We start from the raw sequence: 16,479 nt of genomic DNA on the forward strand, positions 1-16,479 counted from the left end.
ATGTTTTCATTAACCGAGGTCGTTACGAGGGTGCACCGGCGCTAACACAGCCTGCCACAATTGGCCTCAGTCCAATTGACTGAATTGGACATATTTGTTACATATTAGGTCATCTTGCTATTCTGAATTCAATGAATCCACGAGCAGAGACCGTTAATTGGCTCGGCTTTGATTTCGAACTACCTACGCTATAATATTACGTTGTTTATTAAAATATTCTCGGCTTTCCGGAGTTTATTTATTGTTACCAGATACATAGTAGGTAGAAAATATAAATAAAATATGGTGGATTGAAATTCGGACTGGGATAATTCGTATTATTGTAATAAGTGCTTGTAACTATTTTCAATGGATGCCAATATTAATTTGATTGGTATTTCTTTTTAATTAGAATATAATAAGATATGATAATATAAATATGTTACATCACCATTATATTAATGAAATGATTAGAAATAAAAAATAGTTCAAAAACTTTTAATAATAATACATTTAAAACTTTGTATATTTATTGTTCACAATATATGATTAAGGATATAGTATTAAAGTAATATATCTTATATATATATAGAATATATGTGTATATAAACATAAAATTTACATTACCTTGTTTATCTGATTCAATATAAAATACATATATAAATAACTATACATCATCAGTGGAAAGGAAGAAAAACTGAAGCGCCAAATTTGTACAATTGAAAAATGAGGTTTAAAGTTAAATTAATAAGTCACATTTTTAAAAATAAAATACGATTAAGTTATAAAAATCGTAACAACCACAGAGTTAACAACGGCTAGCGATATCTAGATTAATGTCTGTGTATTTGGATTTTTTCCAAGCAAGCCGGTATTCTCACCGGGCATGCGGCCAGCCAGCAGAGATAGGAACATTGATTTTTATCTCTACTTGTTCAACTTTAAATTATAATTGGAAAAAAAAATTAAAATACAGAGCAGCTGAACTTGGAAGTGAATTTACATACATATACGAAAATAACTATCACTACAAAGTATAAAACAAATACGCTTTCTCTGTCAATACATCCCTATGAATGCTTGAATCTTTAAAACACAACACAGAACACAACGGTTGATGGGGATTTTGTAGATAGAGCGACCGGAGAGGAAGGTTTTTGTATATAAAACATGGACAATATAGTAAAGAAATACTGATCATTTTAGAAGATTGTAATGTGATGTCGTAAATAAACAAATTCTGTAGCACATTTAGTATCAGCTTTGCATGCGAGCGAAGCCAAGAGAGGTCGCTAGTGTGTTCATGTAGTAAGTAATCACACTTTACAATACACGTGTAATTGAAGTAACAAGTATAGCATAGAAAATCCTCGTCATGGCGTTCGTGTCCGAAAAGTCTTAAACGCCTTTATAGGTAACACATTTTCGAACAAATTTCCAAAAAGGATATCATATTACTAAACCTATCCTTAACATCATACGCTATGACGATGTAAGAAATCTAATATTAGTTATTACCCAGGTATCAAACAACAGCCTGTAAATTCCCACTGCTGGGCTAAAGGCCTCCCTTTGAGGAGAAGGTTTGGAACATATTCCACCACGCTGTTCCAATGCGGGTTGGTGGAATACACATGTGGCAGAATTTCTATGAAATTTGTCACATGCAAGTTTCCTCACGATGTTTTCCTTCACCGCTGAGCACGAGATAAATAATAAATATAAAGACAAATTAAGCACATAAATCAGCGGTGCTTGCCCGGGTTTGAACCTGCAATCATCGGTCAAGATGCACGCGTTCCAACCACTGGGCCATCTCGACTCATCAACATAGAATAAATATACACTAATGCGCGAAGTCATTCATAAAAAGGTTTAGTTTTGTTAACCTTTCTATAAATTTTATAGGCGAATAATTCATTAAGATTACGTAAATTGGCTTCTATATGATGATTGTAGAAGTTGTAGATGAGATGTATACGATATAAAAGTTTTATGTAGACTCGGATTTTATTCATACGAAGCCGGGATTTGTAATCAGTACTACATATACTGGATACCTCAACCAGGAACTCAAGACTAGACCAAGAAGAGAAATAGTCTTAATTTATTTAAACTTAAAATCGCTGTACAAATAATAAAGGTTATTAACTTTGGGTGAACCAAAACAATTTAGAAGACGATCATCATGGAATTATTATAAGCCAACTAGCGTTTAATTAAATAAAACCATTGAGGAAAATTTACCAGTCTACAATATCAATTAAATGACGCTGCAAATGATCCGAATAACATGCTAATAAAATTACAAGCGCGCTCGTTAAAATAATAGAATGCATTTAAAAGTCATAATATGGTTTAAAATTTATTAGATTCTGGCAGAGTTTCAGAGCAACATCGAAGTTTCAGTCGAGTACTAGACGCTAAGTTGACTCGAAATTACACTTTAGCAGTGACCTAAATTCAAGAATTCAATACAATGTACTCCGGCGAACTACATTTTATCAAAAATAAACTTGAATTTCACTAACGAACGGTCGGTATACGAGTTTTCAACAGAACGGTTCTGCATTTTAATTCAGTCATACTTTTATTTAAAATTAAAAATAAATAACAATAAAGCAAACCTCAAAAAGATTTTATTCCGTCAAAAACAAATACATACAAACATTCGTTTAAAAATTTTAGACACGGACTCGTTGGCGTGAGAACTGAGAGTTCGCAAAAATGGCGGCGATGACACTGGGTTCTATTTTTAAAATTGAAAATTTTATCACATACTTTTAAGAACGGGTGGAATTTGCAACACTGCGCTTTGGCAGTCTTGATCTCTGTAATTGAAGTAATCGAACGCGTGCAACATGTTTATGTTGGTTATCAGCGTTCATATAACAAAATACAATAAACATAGTATATAAAACAGCGCTGTTATATTCATCTATTCTTAGACTTAGGCTATTAAGATTCCATTTTCAAATATCAAACACTAATGCTTTCATTTTTCGTACTTTTATAAATCGTAAAACAAATTCGTATTTTAATGTTGAAAAGTTAAAAACTATTGTTTTGACGAAACACAACAAAAATTAATTTATTAAGTTTACAAAGTTCAAAAATTTAAAAGATTTTTGCAACCATCAATAAATAATTGAATTTAAATTCGTCTATATCGGAAAAAAATCGATTAATAATTTTCTAATTTAACAATTTTCCTATGTCATCTGCAATAGCAAATCGATGCGTTATCGATATCACACGACTCGTTCACATATCGAGACGGAATGTGGGATACCTATGTTAATTTCAATGTAATCGAAGCGCGAACTCGTCGATTGGAACCCGAAACCTGGGATTCTTGTTACCATCCGTATGTTTATATTACCAGAGGAAACCGCATGTGAAGTGCTATGAATTGACCATTGAGTATATAAAACCTTTTTTGTAGTACTGTAACTTTATTTTTTGTTTTAAAAAAAAAAAACTTTCTACGATTTGAATTTGACGATACGTCGTAATTTTAGTTCAATGAATATTCTATGTTATATTGTGGATAGGTATACAGATAGTTACGTTATGGTTAGTGGTCTCCACCACCAATAAAGATTGGAATGGCATATCATTCATGACCGTAAGAAGTTCAGGCCAAACCTGGCAAAAAATGGCTTTACGAATTTTCCGAATCACGGAAATGTAATACTTCCAATTTCCTTGTTCCGAATTGTGTTGAATTTATTTTAGCAGAATATACACTTATATGGTGAATCTTAGGATTTACAGCTTAGACTAACGATACAGTTATTAATTAAACACACACGCACACATATACATATAATACATACATATGCAAGGATAATTTGTATTTAAATCGATTACACGCACTTGTGTTTCATCAAGAGGAAACTAAGAAACGAATTGCTCAATCGCCTCTGATTGTTGCTGGTCTATAATAATATTTAATATCCCAAACGAATTTCCGATTTCTAACATCGTTTAACAATTTTCCTTGGCCCACTTAACCTAGCAAATAGATCGTAAATTTTTATGTTCTAGAAAATACACGATGTACCGGAAATAATTTAAAATCTCCTACGAATACTATATATGTATCCTGTGCGCATATATTTAATTAAAATATTTAATCCATTTTTCGGATGTACTGACAATTTTACAAATAAAAGACTGGCTTCATTAATTAAAACCATTCACTGAGTGCAAAGTCGAAATCATGCAATCATTTACCAATCTAACAAAAACTCCACCAAAGAGCTGTAAAAATAACCTTATATTATGTTAAGGGTAATACTCTGATACTGATATGTATATCACACACCGATTTTAACCGAAGATAATGCTGCAAAGCATTGAAATAAGCAAGCAATTAAAAACTAACAAAAATTTTCTTAAAAAAAACTTTCAAAAATCGAATATAATTGACTCTACGATACGATAGAATCTCGAACGTTCTGCCATTTGACATTTCACGCAAAATCTTGGTATAAAAATACTTCAACCACAACCTTTTATGACTCGATGATTTACATTGTAAAAAAAACAACCATTAATTTCATTAAACGGGGTAATAAAAATACGAAAACAATCATTTTACTATTACGTGGCGACCTTTAGGGTTGGCACGCGCCAGCCAGGTGCAATCGGTAATGAGACGTAAATTGACGTTGGAGTCAGTGGGTGGAAAACGGTTATATTTCAACCCAATTAAAGCATGGAATGTTTAACCTTAAAAACAAAAACAAATTATATAAAAACTTTTTTAAATAATCACTTACTTCATTGGTATGTAAGTAATTTTTAATAGACTGTTAACGTCACTTTTCTTGTGAAATTTATATCACCACACTGTTCAAACGATAAATGAATAAATGCTTGTAAATTAAATCAACCTTTCCTGCTAAGAATATCAATGCACGATATGCATTTTTATATGATAAGGTTATATGCTTAGTTTCGGATATTTTTTAAATAAAAAAGTAATAAAATTGCCATACTAAAAAACGATTATCAAAATATTGTCGTCAATTATTTTTTTCAATATAAATTAATTTAATTAGGTACCTTTCTTGAGTTGGCAGAATACCATAATACATGGCGTTTATTAATTTGTAGCCGTTAAAAAGCGGTTTACAGATGTAATCACGTGCACATAGGACGATTAAATGATAGTAAATTAGGTAAATATTTATACACAAATAACACGTATTCATCGAAATTCTATTGTCATACACAGACGTTACGGGGTGAGACAATTAAATATGATATACTGGACACATTAAGAGGGAATGGGGGATGAATCGTGACGTACGCGTGACGTAATGCATTACAATATAGTGACAAAATCGCTACATTCAAATTCATTTTATGACGTTACAATACTAAGAATTACTAAATATATACAGCTGTGATTCACTCTTTGTAAATTTTTTTTAATAATATACATTAATTCTAATAATAAATATGTGGCAGTGGCAAATTTACAGGTTGTTGTTGTTGATTACTGCGCATTATAATAAAAGGTATTATCTCTACATGGTAGGAATACAGTCGCCACCCGCCGTCTGAACGCTTAGATGTTTAAAACTAAAATTGATTTTAATGCGGTTTTCATAAATAAACAATGTGATTCAATGGGGAAGTTTATACGTATAACATATGCGTATCACTGTAAATACTGGTTAAGAATTTCCTTATGAATTTTCTTTCTTTGCTTTCCGAGCTGGAAAAATAGCCAATATTTTTCATTTTGTATTTGTTCTGCAATCTAAAAGACACGGGCGAAGCCGAGTCTGGTAACCTATGGATATGGTATCTAATACGTGTGGCAGCCGTTAAATGATCGAGTTGCTTTAACACTTGTCTATTTAGCAAATAACAATTAAAAAAAAAAACAATCACCATTATGAATCGTTTATGGTTCATACTTTTAATATTCTCTTTTTCAATACCGATCAGTAACTATGGAATACGATTTTTATAAAACCATCAAAAACAATTGCTATCGAAATTAAAATTTCTTATGGGAATGTTTTGAGCCAAGGATTAAAAACAGACGGTCACACATATGTTGCGCATAAAATAATAACATGAATGAGGTCTCATTTTGATCGTATTAAATATATAGATCCTATATAGATTGTAAACTACTGGGAACAGACATAATTAAAATGTGCATGTAGACTTAATCAAATCATCGCCAACTTTTAAACTAAACTAAAAATACTTTATTAATATTACACACAAGTATAGCACTACTTTGGTTTAGAAAAGAAAATACCCTGACTTGAGCCGGCGAAAAAATATTTTCTTATCAATGTAATTCCTACGTAAGTCTTTAATACCTATTTAGTCTCTTATACCTATATGTGATAATAATACTATGTTCGTGTACACATTCATTCATACACCTAATCGTTAGCAACGAAATACACTTAAGACTGTATTACTTTCGTATATATAATCGTACTAAAATATTTGCCCTTCTATTAACTAGATTATCTCTTAAAAATTCCTTTATACATAAACAATTTTAATACAATTCAAATGTTGCACGTATGAGTTTGTACAATAAAATTAAAATCTACTTGGCTGTAAATAAAACGACTGCTGCTTAGCATATGTGAGATTAAAAAAAAAACGATATCTACGGATAAATTGTATTAACGCTAGTAATACTCTATATGGTAATTACGTACTTAGTTTTAAAATTATATGGTTTCCATTATAGCTGAGCAAACTCAGCACGAATATAACCTTGTGAAAATGTTAATATTTGTACCGAGTGTAATCATCAATACAAATATACAATTATACATATACATACCCACGGATAATTATATAGTTATATATTTTAGTTCTTATTTAACCAAGCGAAATATATGTATGTCGCATGATGATAAATATAATTAGTATGTAGCTGGAGTACAGTTTTTTTGGGTGAGGTTAGCTACCTATCTACATTTTTATAAATATTTAAATGAAATGGCCTAATGTGTATTAAGCAGTTTTTTTAAATTGAATATATATGTGTAGCCATTTGTTACAGTAGACTAACTTTTAAATAAAAAAAATGGATTTAATACCGTTATAAAAAATTACGAATTTATTTTAAATATTAAATGTAGAATATTATATATTTTAAACTTACTCGACTTGAAAATTCATTAAAAATTATTGGCTACACTAGGAAAATTTTGAATAAAATTCAACTAAATCACTGACAATATCAATTCAGTAATTGAACTAAAAACTTACTATGCTCAAGATAACCATCGAATTGTAATTATATTTTGTCAGTAAACAAACTCGATAGATTTATTACTAACTAATTCAAATTAAGAATGCCGTACATATATATAAACGGAAATAAGTTAATATCGAATAGTCTTTACCTCAAATATATTTAAAAACAATTTAAGTCATTACGTTACTGAAGCAAGAGTTTGTCGAATTAAAGTACGACAAGTTCAGAAAAACTTGACGATACGACGAACGAAAATGGATAACGCGAAAATAACTCAGGCCACTTTTTTTTCTCCTCAAATTACCCATTTACAATTTTAAAGTTGATAAGATCACGTTTTATTCTTATAACTGCACGACTGATTCTTATTCGTATTTAGAATTGTTCAAAATATAAAACCTTTTTTGCGTCGTTAGTGTTCGAATGATATAAAACTGACATTGTTGTTGGATTTGATATTACTATTATCGTTTGAAATTGTGATAGTATATAGACCATGTATTGGACGCCGGAGGCGATATTCACAAGTAAACAGTGTATACGATTATTATAATAAGAACAATGATTTAATTCCAAATTCAAATAATTGTCTCCTTTGGAACTTGTCTTACCGCTCGACTACAATTAATTTTCTTGTAATTTAAACAATCGAGAACTACTTAAAAATTTAATGTACAATTATTATTATTGAAAGATGTGTCAAACTAATTTAAGTTGTTGTCTTACAATCCCTTTATTGACTTCATTAATAAACGTCTTGGAAGTAGTTAACAAATAAATTACTGCTATTAAAGGCCTAGATGCCGGCTTTAATAAATATACAATAGGAACGATCGGATTAATTATTGCGATACTTTCAATTAATTACATCCTTAATAACATTTTTTTAGGATCTTAAAAAAAGTAGTAATGAAACTATATAGTTTCTAATATTGCTCAATGAAAATCAGATATTTTCATAAATAATAATGATTCATACACTACCACTCACCGGACTTCCTTTTCTCGTTCACGAGAACCAGAGACTTGGTCCTCTTGACCCTCAGGGACCTACGTCTTATGGATCGCATCAGAGCCTCAGGCATCCTAGAGAACCTCGGAGAATCCACCCTCTTCTCCGGCATAAAGAAATTCTTCACGGCCAACATTTTTCGTTACAAAACACGTCCATCAAGTACAAATATCATTCCATAGTTCGTATTCGTTTGTAAACTGACACAATGTATACAATTTTCAATGCAAACGCATAAAATAACTCTATTTCCTTTCCGAGACGGAACCGATTTCACAGGTTTTTTATCACTTTTAAATAGCGATGCACTATATCCGCCCGCAACTATTGTTTGATATCAAAATCTATTGTGTTATCGAATCACGATTCGAGACACGCTAATACACTTATCCTGCCACCATATTTGGGAAGACACGATATTGTCCTGTTTAAAGTTCGATGAAATTCATTCTCGTCCGCGCGACACGTCTTACCTCGTCGAAGGCCAAACGCGAACTGGCTTATTACGTATGGCCGCCGAACATACCGGTACATTGTACGTGAAGATTATCTCTTATCAAGTTATTTTTATATTGAATATAGTTTTAATGGTCACGTGTGTAAATATTGTTCTTTAATATCAATGATACAAATTAGCAGACTATTCGGAGATAAGTGTCTATATATGATTATTTGTACAGTTATATATCTCTGTAGAGTCGATATCATATAATTCGCTGAAATCAACGACTGAAACTTTTATGCTTAAGAATCATATAATTTCTAATATGGCTTATTTAATGAGCTCAATTCTGTCTAATTAGTTGTTACGATAAACATTCCATTCAGTTCAATATTTCGGATATCGCTCATTTCTGCGCGTGTTCTTTGCTTATTAAATAAAAGCAATAATTCATTTACCTCATTAAATCCAATAACAGTGCGAGTAATAAGCACGAGGGCTGACTAATCTGATATGAATAACAATTCAGCATGATATCATGACCTTGGTTTCGTTGCAATATTCTTTACTATTAAGTTTACTTTACTTATTTTATACTCAAGTCCTATGCCGTTATAAACCAGTTTTATTTAGCAAATTAATCTGAACGCACGGCTTATAGTTGTGATATTAGAATCGAGTATATTAGCAAATGTAATTTGTTCTAAATCGTTGTTTATATGAATTATTATGTAATTTTTTAAACGTTATAGTATTATTTATGCAGGTTCGTGATGGATTTTGCCACCGCCTTTCCTGAACAACTTAGTGGAGGTTACGCAAAGATTTCAAATGTACAAAATATCTATACAACTGCCAAGCCAGACAAGCCACTTTGGTCATAAATATTTCCTTCACCTTCACGCAGAAAATGAGTAACGTATACTAATCAAAAGATACCAATACCCGAGATCTTGGATTACGAGATCCAAATATTTCTACTATACTTACTAGGTTTGAAAACTAATTAAAATCAACTTTATACAAATTTCATCCTGCAAACGTAACCATTACTAAACGACCCTTCTCGAGTACAAAAGGTCATAATTTAACAATCAACCAGGTCAAATATACCTTAATTACATTGGGTTTTACAGACAGTTAAAAATACACAGAGGTTATATAAAGGAATCTAATTAATTAATTGTTTGTTTTGCGTATTGTTATCAGACTAAACGTTTAACAAGGAAAGTGATAACGAAATAATAGATAATATAAGAGATGTCTTTGGTGATAAAACATTATCCGAATTTTGTTTACGTAATTTAATCATAGAGAAGTCATCACAATCAGTTACATTGATAACGATAACGTGATTTACCTTTATGTAACATGGTAAGAGTAGAAAGCGCTCGACTATATATAGAAGATGAAACCAATGTTATTTCACATATTATGTAAGACTTGGAGCTAGATATTTCTACGCTACGTAATACTTGAGCACTGACGGTTACAAAAATGTTCCTTTATTTGATATAACAAATAAATTCTCATATGCATTTGATTTAAAAGTTATTAAATCTACGATTAACTTTGTACACTTTTAAAAACCTAATAAAAGATTACATTAACGATAACTATGATAACGTAGTATCTAAGAAACAAATGTAAGTTCAGATGTCTTAGATACATATATGCATAAACATCTTGTGTTAGAAATGAGCAGGTTCCAAATTTATTTTATCGAAAAAAAAATGAAATAAAGTGAAGTAGCACTATATACTAGATAAGTAGAAGGAAGAAGAAAGAAAATTGTCAAGATCAGACACTTAATATGATAACGTTGTCATAGGTTATTATCTAACTCAATTGCACTAAGTTCTCAGCTACGTCTCCTTGCTATTTAAAGTGTAACAAATCGTTCTCGCTTACATTTGGGTCAGACCTCTGGAGGGCGTTCCTCGATTCGAGCAGGTCTGATATCATATTACTGTTTTAATATTCCATGCACCTCGCTCGTTGCAGCGCTTGCTTTAGAAAGCATCACCGACTTTCCTGAATCATGAATTATTTAATTTGTTTTTGTTTGATATTATTTTATTCTATCCTGTTTCCTACAACTTTGTTCTGTTGTTGGTATTGATTACCTTGATGATAAAATTGGTTTTGTTAAACTTATATTTTAACTTCTGATAGTCTCTTCACTACATAGTATAAAACAAAGTCTCTTTCTATGTACCTCTATCCCTATGTATGTTTAAAGATTTAAAACAACGCAACGGATTATGATGCGGTTTCTTTAAATAGATATAATAGATGGAATATTTAGTAAAGAAACACTGATACTTTTAGAAGTTTCCACTGTGAAGTCATATCATTGCACCCGTGTGAAGCCGGTGCGGGAGCTAATCTTTAAATAATTCGGTTTCATTGTCACTTGCACATTTGTAAAAAGTGGCTTTGATTGCTATTCCCACGTTAAATCTTAATCACATAATTTCTTCCTCAATTCCAGCCTCTTTTTATATATCCATAGATGTCATTATTTAGGAAGATATTAATGTTAATCGAGTTGCCGATTCCCAAGCGCTTTACGCTTTGTTTCAACTTCAAGAGTCGTGCAAATTCTTATCGTGGCATCGACTCCACGATATTGCGTTTACCATTCCACCGCCTGTTTTGTTACGAGACTTTGTTACTTCATTGGCGTTTTTAGAGCTGAATCTTAACGAATTAAGTTTCAAAAACCTCGAGAATAATTCTAAATGAAATATGTGATATTTCATATCTACGTGATGCTTAGCAATTTACATACGATAAAAAGTTGTATTGTTTCATTTACTCATTAAAAATAAGGGCTCGCTATATTTGCGTTCTAAGCGTCACATTTATACATATGTAACTTTGTTTTTATAAACGATGCAAGAAATTTTCAAATTCATAATCGATCTGAAATAAATTATTATCTTTAATATTAAATCCTCAATATCATTGACGGTATATTATGCGTTTGACAAATAGTACATAACTCTTATTTTATAGACACTAATAAGGCTCTTACATGCACTAAAACTAGGTATTACGTGATTACAACGCTGAGGCAACAAAACTGATAACTGCAGCTCAAACAAGTTGTATACTAGGTTATGAAATTTATTGCTATTACATTTTAAATTCGCTACAAGTTTCTTACAGTATTTTATGTATTTGGGAATATATCACGTAATAACTTTAAATGACTCTTTTTAAAAGTAACATTTTACGTTAACAATATGTTCTAAATATTCGTGTGTAACCAGCTAGCCGCAATTTAATACGAAAGAGAAAAGTCTTTAATTTAAAAATTCATATTTTTGTGTATAATATCTTAATTGTCTTCTATCTATCCGAGAAAGAGATAAGTTTCCAACGTGTAAATAAAACTATTGATCCCAAAAATTTAGAAACCTTGTCAAAATAAATGAACAAATACTATTAAAAAAGGAAATTATCTTGCAATTAATAACGCATAAAAGATCATTATTTTTCATTTATTATTTTCATTCATTATTAAGCGGGTACCTACAATTATGGAGCTAATTATTTATCCCGATTTCGAGAATGTCGTCCTCCCACATCTGGATTGGGACTTGAACCGGTTACCGTATTCCTTGTTGAGTTGTAGCTTTAGAGTATTCCTTCGACGAGATAATAACACATGTTTATTATATTATATAAATAGATTTAATTTCTACTACTATTATTTCGCAAGACATTTATTTTCTTTATCTTTTAAAATACCTTAAAACATTTAAATAGAAACGTTTTTAAATACATGTATTTTTTTAGAGTAATATATATTTACAAAACAGGTTTTATATAAATCGAGATAACATTACTATTGATGTATTCGATGTTCATTTGTATCAAGTTAATATATCCAAAGAAAATTTAATAACAATATCAGCAGTCGTTTTTTTAACAGTCCATAACAAATTAATTCAAACAACTATTTCGTATATTAAATGGATTATCAAACCAGCGGTCGAGGGTTGATAAAATCCCACATGAAACGATTTTAAAAGCAACAATCGAATTTTATTACGGTCCCATAGATACACAATAAAAATAATATGTATGACTAAGAAGAAGTACAGGGCCTAAAATACAACCTTGTCAGACGCGTGGGCAGGAGTCAATGTTACTATATAATACTGGATTCACTGTCACTTGATTCAAAATACATAATTTAATCTCTAAAACGTTCGAAGTTGATTTTCAAATGATATGTAGGCGTTTGGGTGGACGTCGCCTTGATTGTGATAGTCATATTTATTAGATCACCCATATATTGTGCAAGGTCAGTATTAGTTATATAAACATCGTTATTTTAAATGATTAAACCTTTTATTTTAAACGAAAGTAATTTTGATAATATTGTATCGCATAACACAAATAAGTATTTCAACATCATTACATAGTCTGTCCCTATGTATACCCTTAAAATTACGCGACGGATTTTGATGCGGTTTATTTAATGGATAGAGTGATTCGAGAGGAACATAGTAAAGAAACCAGAAAAATCCGTAGTATATTTAGCATCAGTGGGTCGTTAGTAGCTTTATAAAAAACTACCTCACCTTAATTTAGTTTTTACAACTGGAAACTAAATAAAAACATCACTAATACCTCAAGCTGATCGAAAAATAAATGAAGATCGAATAGATTGAATTCAGAATATTCCAGAAGCAAATCCAGAATGAAACCAATCAACCAAATCAATAACAAACAGAGCGTTCTCTTCAGCTCTCATCTCAGGCAGGTGCCCCAGTAATCTTGTCGACAATAGTTCTCGATATAGTTGAACCGTACCTGAAACAAACATAATAGTTTGAATGTAGATGCGTTTTCTCTAATAACAATCATTAAAGCATCATCAAGCTAGTTCTGTGATCGTAAAACGACATAATAAACTATAAGAAATGAAGCATTTAAATTCTCATCAAACGTTTGTAAAAACGCGATTGTATTGCTTTGCACAAAAGACTCCATTTTATTACTCCAACTCTGTACCAACGAAAGTTTTTACGACCAGTGTTGAGGAAATAAAAATTTATATAAATCTAATGTTATTGGCATTTTAAAAGTGTTCAGCGTAAGTATGGAAAGTGTTTTAAAATAAAACGTAACGTAAACGTATTGTTTAAAAAACGTAACGTACACTTAGACGTCCTTATGCAATATAAATTTATTTATTTATTAGGGAAACAAACAATTATAATTACACCAAATAGTAAAGAAAAACATAAATCAATCAAGTTTCCACTTAAAATTAGTACAAACAGATGACATATTACAATAAAAACAAAAACAGAAAGCACAAAATACAAGTAATATTAATAATAATAATTTATTTATTCCATACAAAAATAATCTTTAGAAACAGTTACACGTTTGAACTACGCCAAACGTCTCAATGTATTATAACACAGTCATCAAAAGAAACTCAGATCAAGTACAGGCTATCCTAGCTAGGCTAATTAAACAGTTATGGTTTAATGATATGACGTAAACTAAATTTAAATTCGCTGAGTTAATATCTAAGTATTTACCACGTTTGTTATAATTTTTACATGCACGTAATGTTATAAAAAAAATACGTATGAATTAACTTTTCAATAGACAAATCTCAAAATAACGTTTTGACGTTTTACTGCAAGTTTATTTATATAAACAATGCATCAATACTATTATCTCATTAATTGTTTTGTTAAGGAATGTATAACGCTGTGACTCATATAACGAGAATAACTGAAAAATAAAAAGTATATCCTGATATAACTTCTCAGAAAGTAAGCTTTAATGAGATGGAATTGCGCCAAAATATATTAAGGATATATAAGGCCAAACAATAATCCTTAAGAACGACAGACGTTTAGTGCAATAATTTATTCAATGAGTTATTATTAACGTTTCTTTCATACTTTAACATTATTATTGATTAATTATATTTAATTATTGACACGTTTATTTAATAGTAATGATTTTTATTTGTAAATGTGTGTGTGTTATTATGTAATAGGATATGGTTTTCAATTTGCAATGTTTATCTATAAAGATTAGAAGAGTTTTTACTGTATATATTTTGCATTACATTTCGCTTGCTTACTAGGTACTGTAATGTGTACTGGAATACACATGTGGCATAGAAATTCTGCTACATGTGTATTCCATCGACCCGCATTGGAACAGCGTGGTGGAATACTTTCCAAACCTTCTCCTAAAACGGAGAGGAGGCCTTAGCCCAGCAGTGGGAAATTTATAGGCTGTTGTTGTTGTTTGTAGGACATAATTTATTAAAATAAAATTATGCATTTTAAAGTTAGGTATGAAATAGCTTTTTCATTTTACTCTACAATATTATCAGCACATCAAATTAATAAATTGGAAGGAGTGTTTGTTACATGAAATGAAAAAATGCATGTAGCGCTAACATTAATGCCGTTTGTTACTACATCTAATATTTCATGTAAGTCGCCCCACTTACCTCACCTTGGCATAAAGGCTGTGACCCATTTTCATGTTTTTGCGATATATAATAATAAACGCATACTTAATATTAACGACGATTCGAAAATAGATTTAGAATTTTGATAGACGTTATTTGTTGGCCAAAATAATAACTATAGAACGCTAAATTGAATATCTCTTGAAATACGTTTAGTCATTTCACTGAGAACTAGATGTTACCTACGGTTTTGCACGGAAAATATGAATATATTTACAAAAGTAAACGTAAAGTAACAGCCGGTAAATTTCCCACTGCTGGGATAAGGCCTCCTCTTCCATTATGGAGAGGGTTTCAAACATATTCCACCACGCTGTTCCAATACAGGTTGTATGTGTCTAATTTCATCAAAATTCTGCCACATCTGCATTCCACCAACCCGCATTGGAACTTTATATACAAATTAACTTAAAATATTACGTTGATGATTGGTATACAAAGAGGTCTTATCTCTTTGTTTCCAAGAAAGAAGCCTATATTCTTTCTTAGGCTAGTCTATTTGTGTAGCAAATTTTATTTGAAACAATCCTGTTGAACAAACAGACAGACAGGCAGGCAGACAGACAGACATAGTAACTTTCACATTTATACTATAGCATGGATTACTGTAGCAAACACAAACTCTCTTTTACTTTTCGTGTAATAAAATGGTGAAATGTGTGTTAAAATACGAAGTCGTAAACCTAAAAGTCCAATTTGATTAAAACAAACCGTATAATACGAGTTAATGTACATATAAGCACTTGTTAATGTTGATAGTAAAACGAGTTATTTTCAGAAATACCAGCACCATAAAAGAGGTTTCGTTCATGAAGGTTTTATACTTAAGATCAATGTAGAGTATCTTCGGGTCTAGATTGCAATCGGCATACATACATACATGTGTATAATAATTAAAAGTGAATGAGTTTGTGTACAAACATACAAACAGTACACTTCCAGTTCCACTTTTCATAGACTCGACCAGAAATCATTCATGGATCAACAGTTGCACTCGCTTTCTAAGAGAGTGTAAGGGCTAGAGCCGAGATGCTGCACTGGTTAGAACGTGTGCATCTTAACCCATGGTTGCGGGTTCAATCCCAAGAACCACTGAATACTCATGTGCTCAATTTGTGTTTATAATTCATATCGCGCTCGGCGGTGAAGGAAAACATTAGGTATCAGAGTAGGTACCACCCACTCATCAGTTATTCTACCGCCAAATAACAGTACTCAGTATTGTTGTGTTCCAGCTTGAAGGGTGAGTGAGCCAGTGTAACTAC

General features: G+C 31.1%; 1 protein-coding gene across 2 annotated transcripts in view; it reads right to left on the reverse strand.

The window, feature by feature from the left end:
* Positions 1 to 16,479, reverse strand: part of LOC124532228 (centaurin-gamma-1A) — a 271,221-nt gene that overhangs the window by 72,053 nt on the left and 182,689 nt on the right. The window contains exon 1 of one of the 2 annotated variants that reach the window (XM_047107001.1): positions 8,226 to 8,728. The exons of the other annotated variant lie outside the window; for it this stretch is intronic. Within the exon in view, the coding sequence (XP_046962957.1) occupies positions 8,226 to 8,382 (157 nt within the window). The 5' untranslated portion in view covers positions 8,383 to 8,728. Of the gene's footprint in view, positions 1 to 8,225; positions 8,729 to 16,479 lie in introns of those variants that run through there. 2 annotated transcript variants of the gene reach the window in all.

The sequence above is a fragment of the Vanessa cardui genome, chromosome 9 (assembly GCF_905220365.1).
Source record: "Vanessa cardui chromosome 9, ilVanCard2.1, whole genome shotgun sequence".
NCBI classification, from domain to species: Eukaryota; Metazoa; Arthropoda; class Insecta; order Lepidoptera; family Nymphalidae; genus Vanessa; species Vanessa cardui.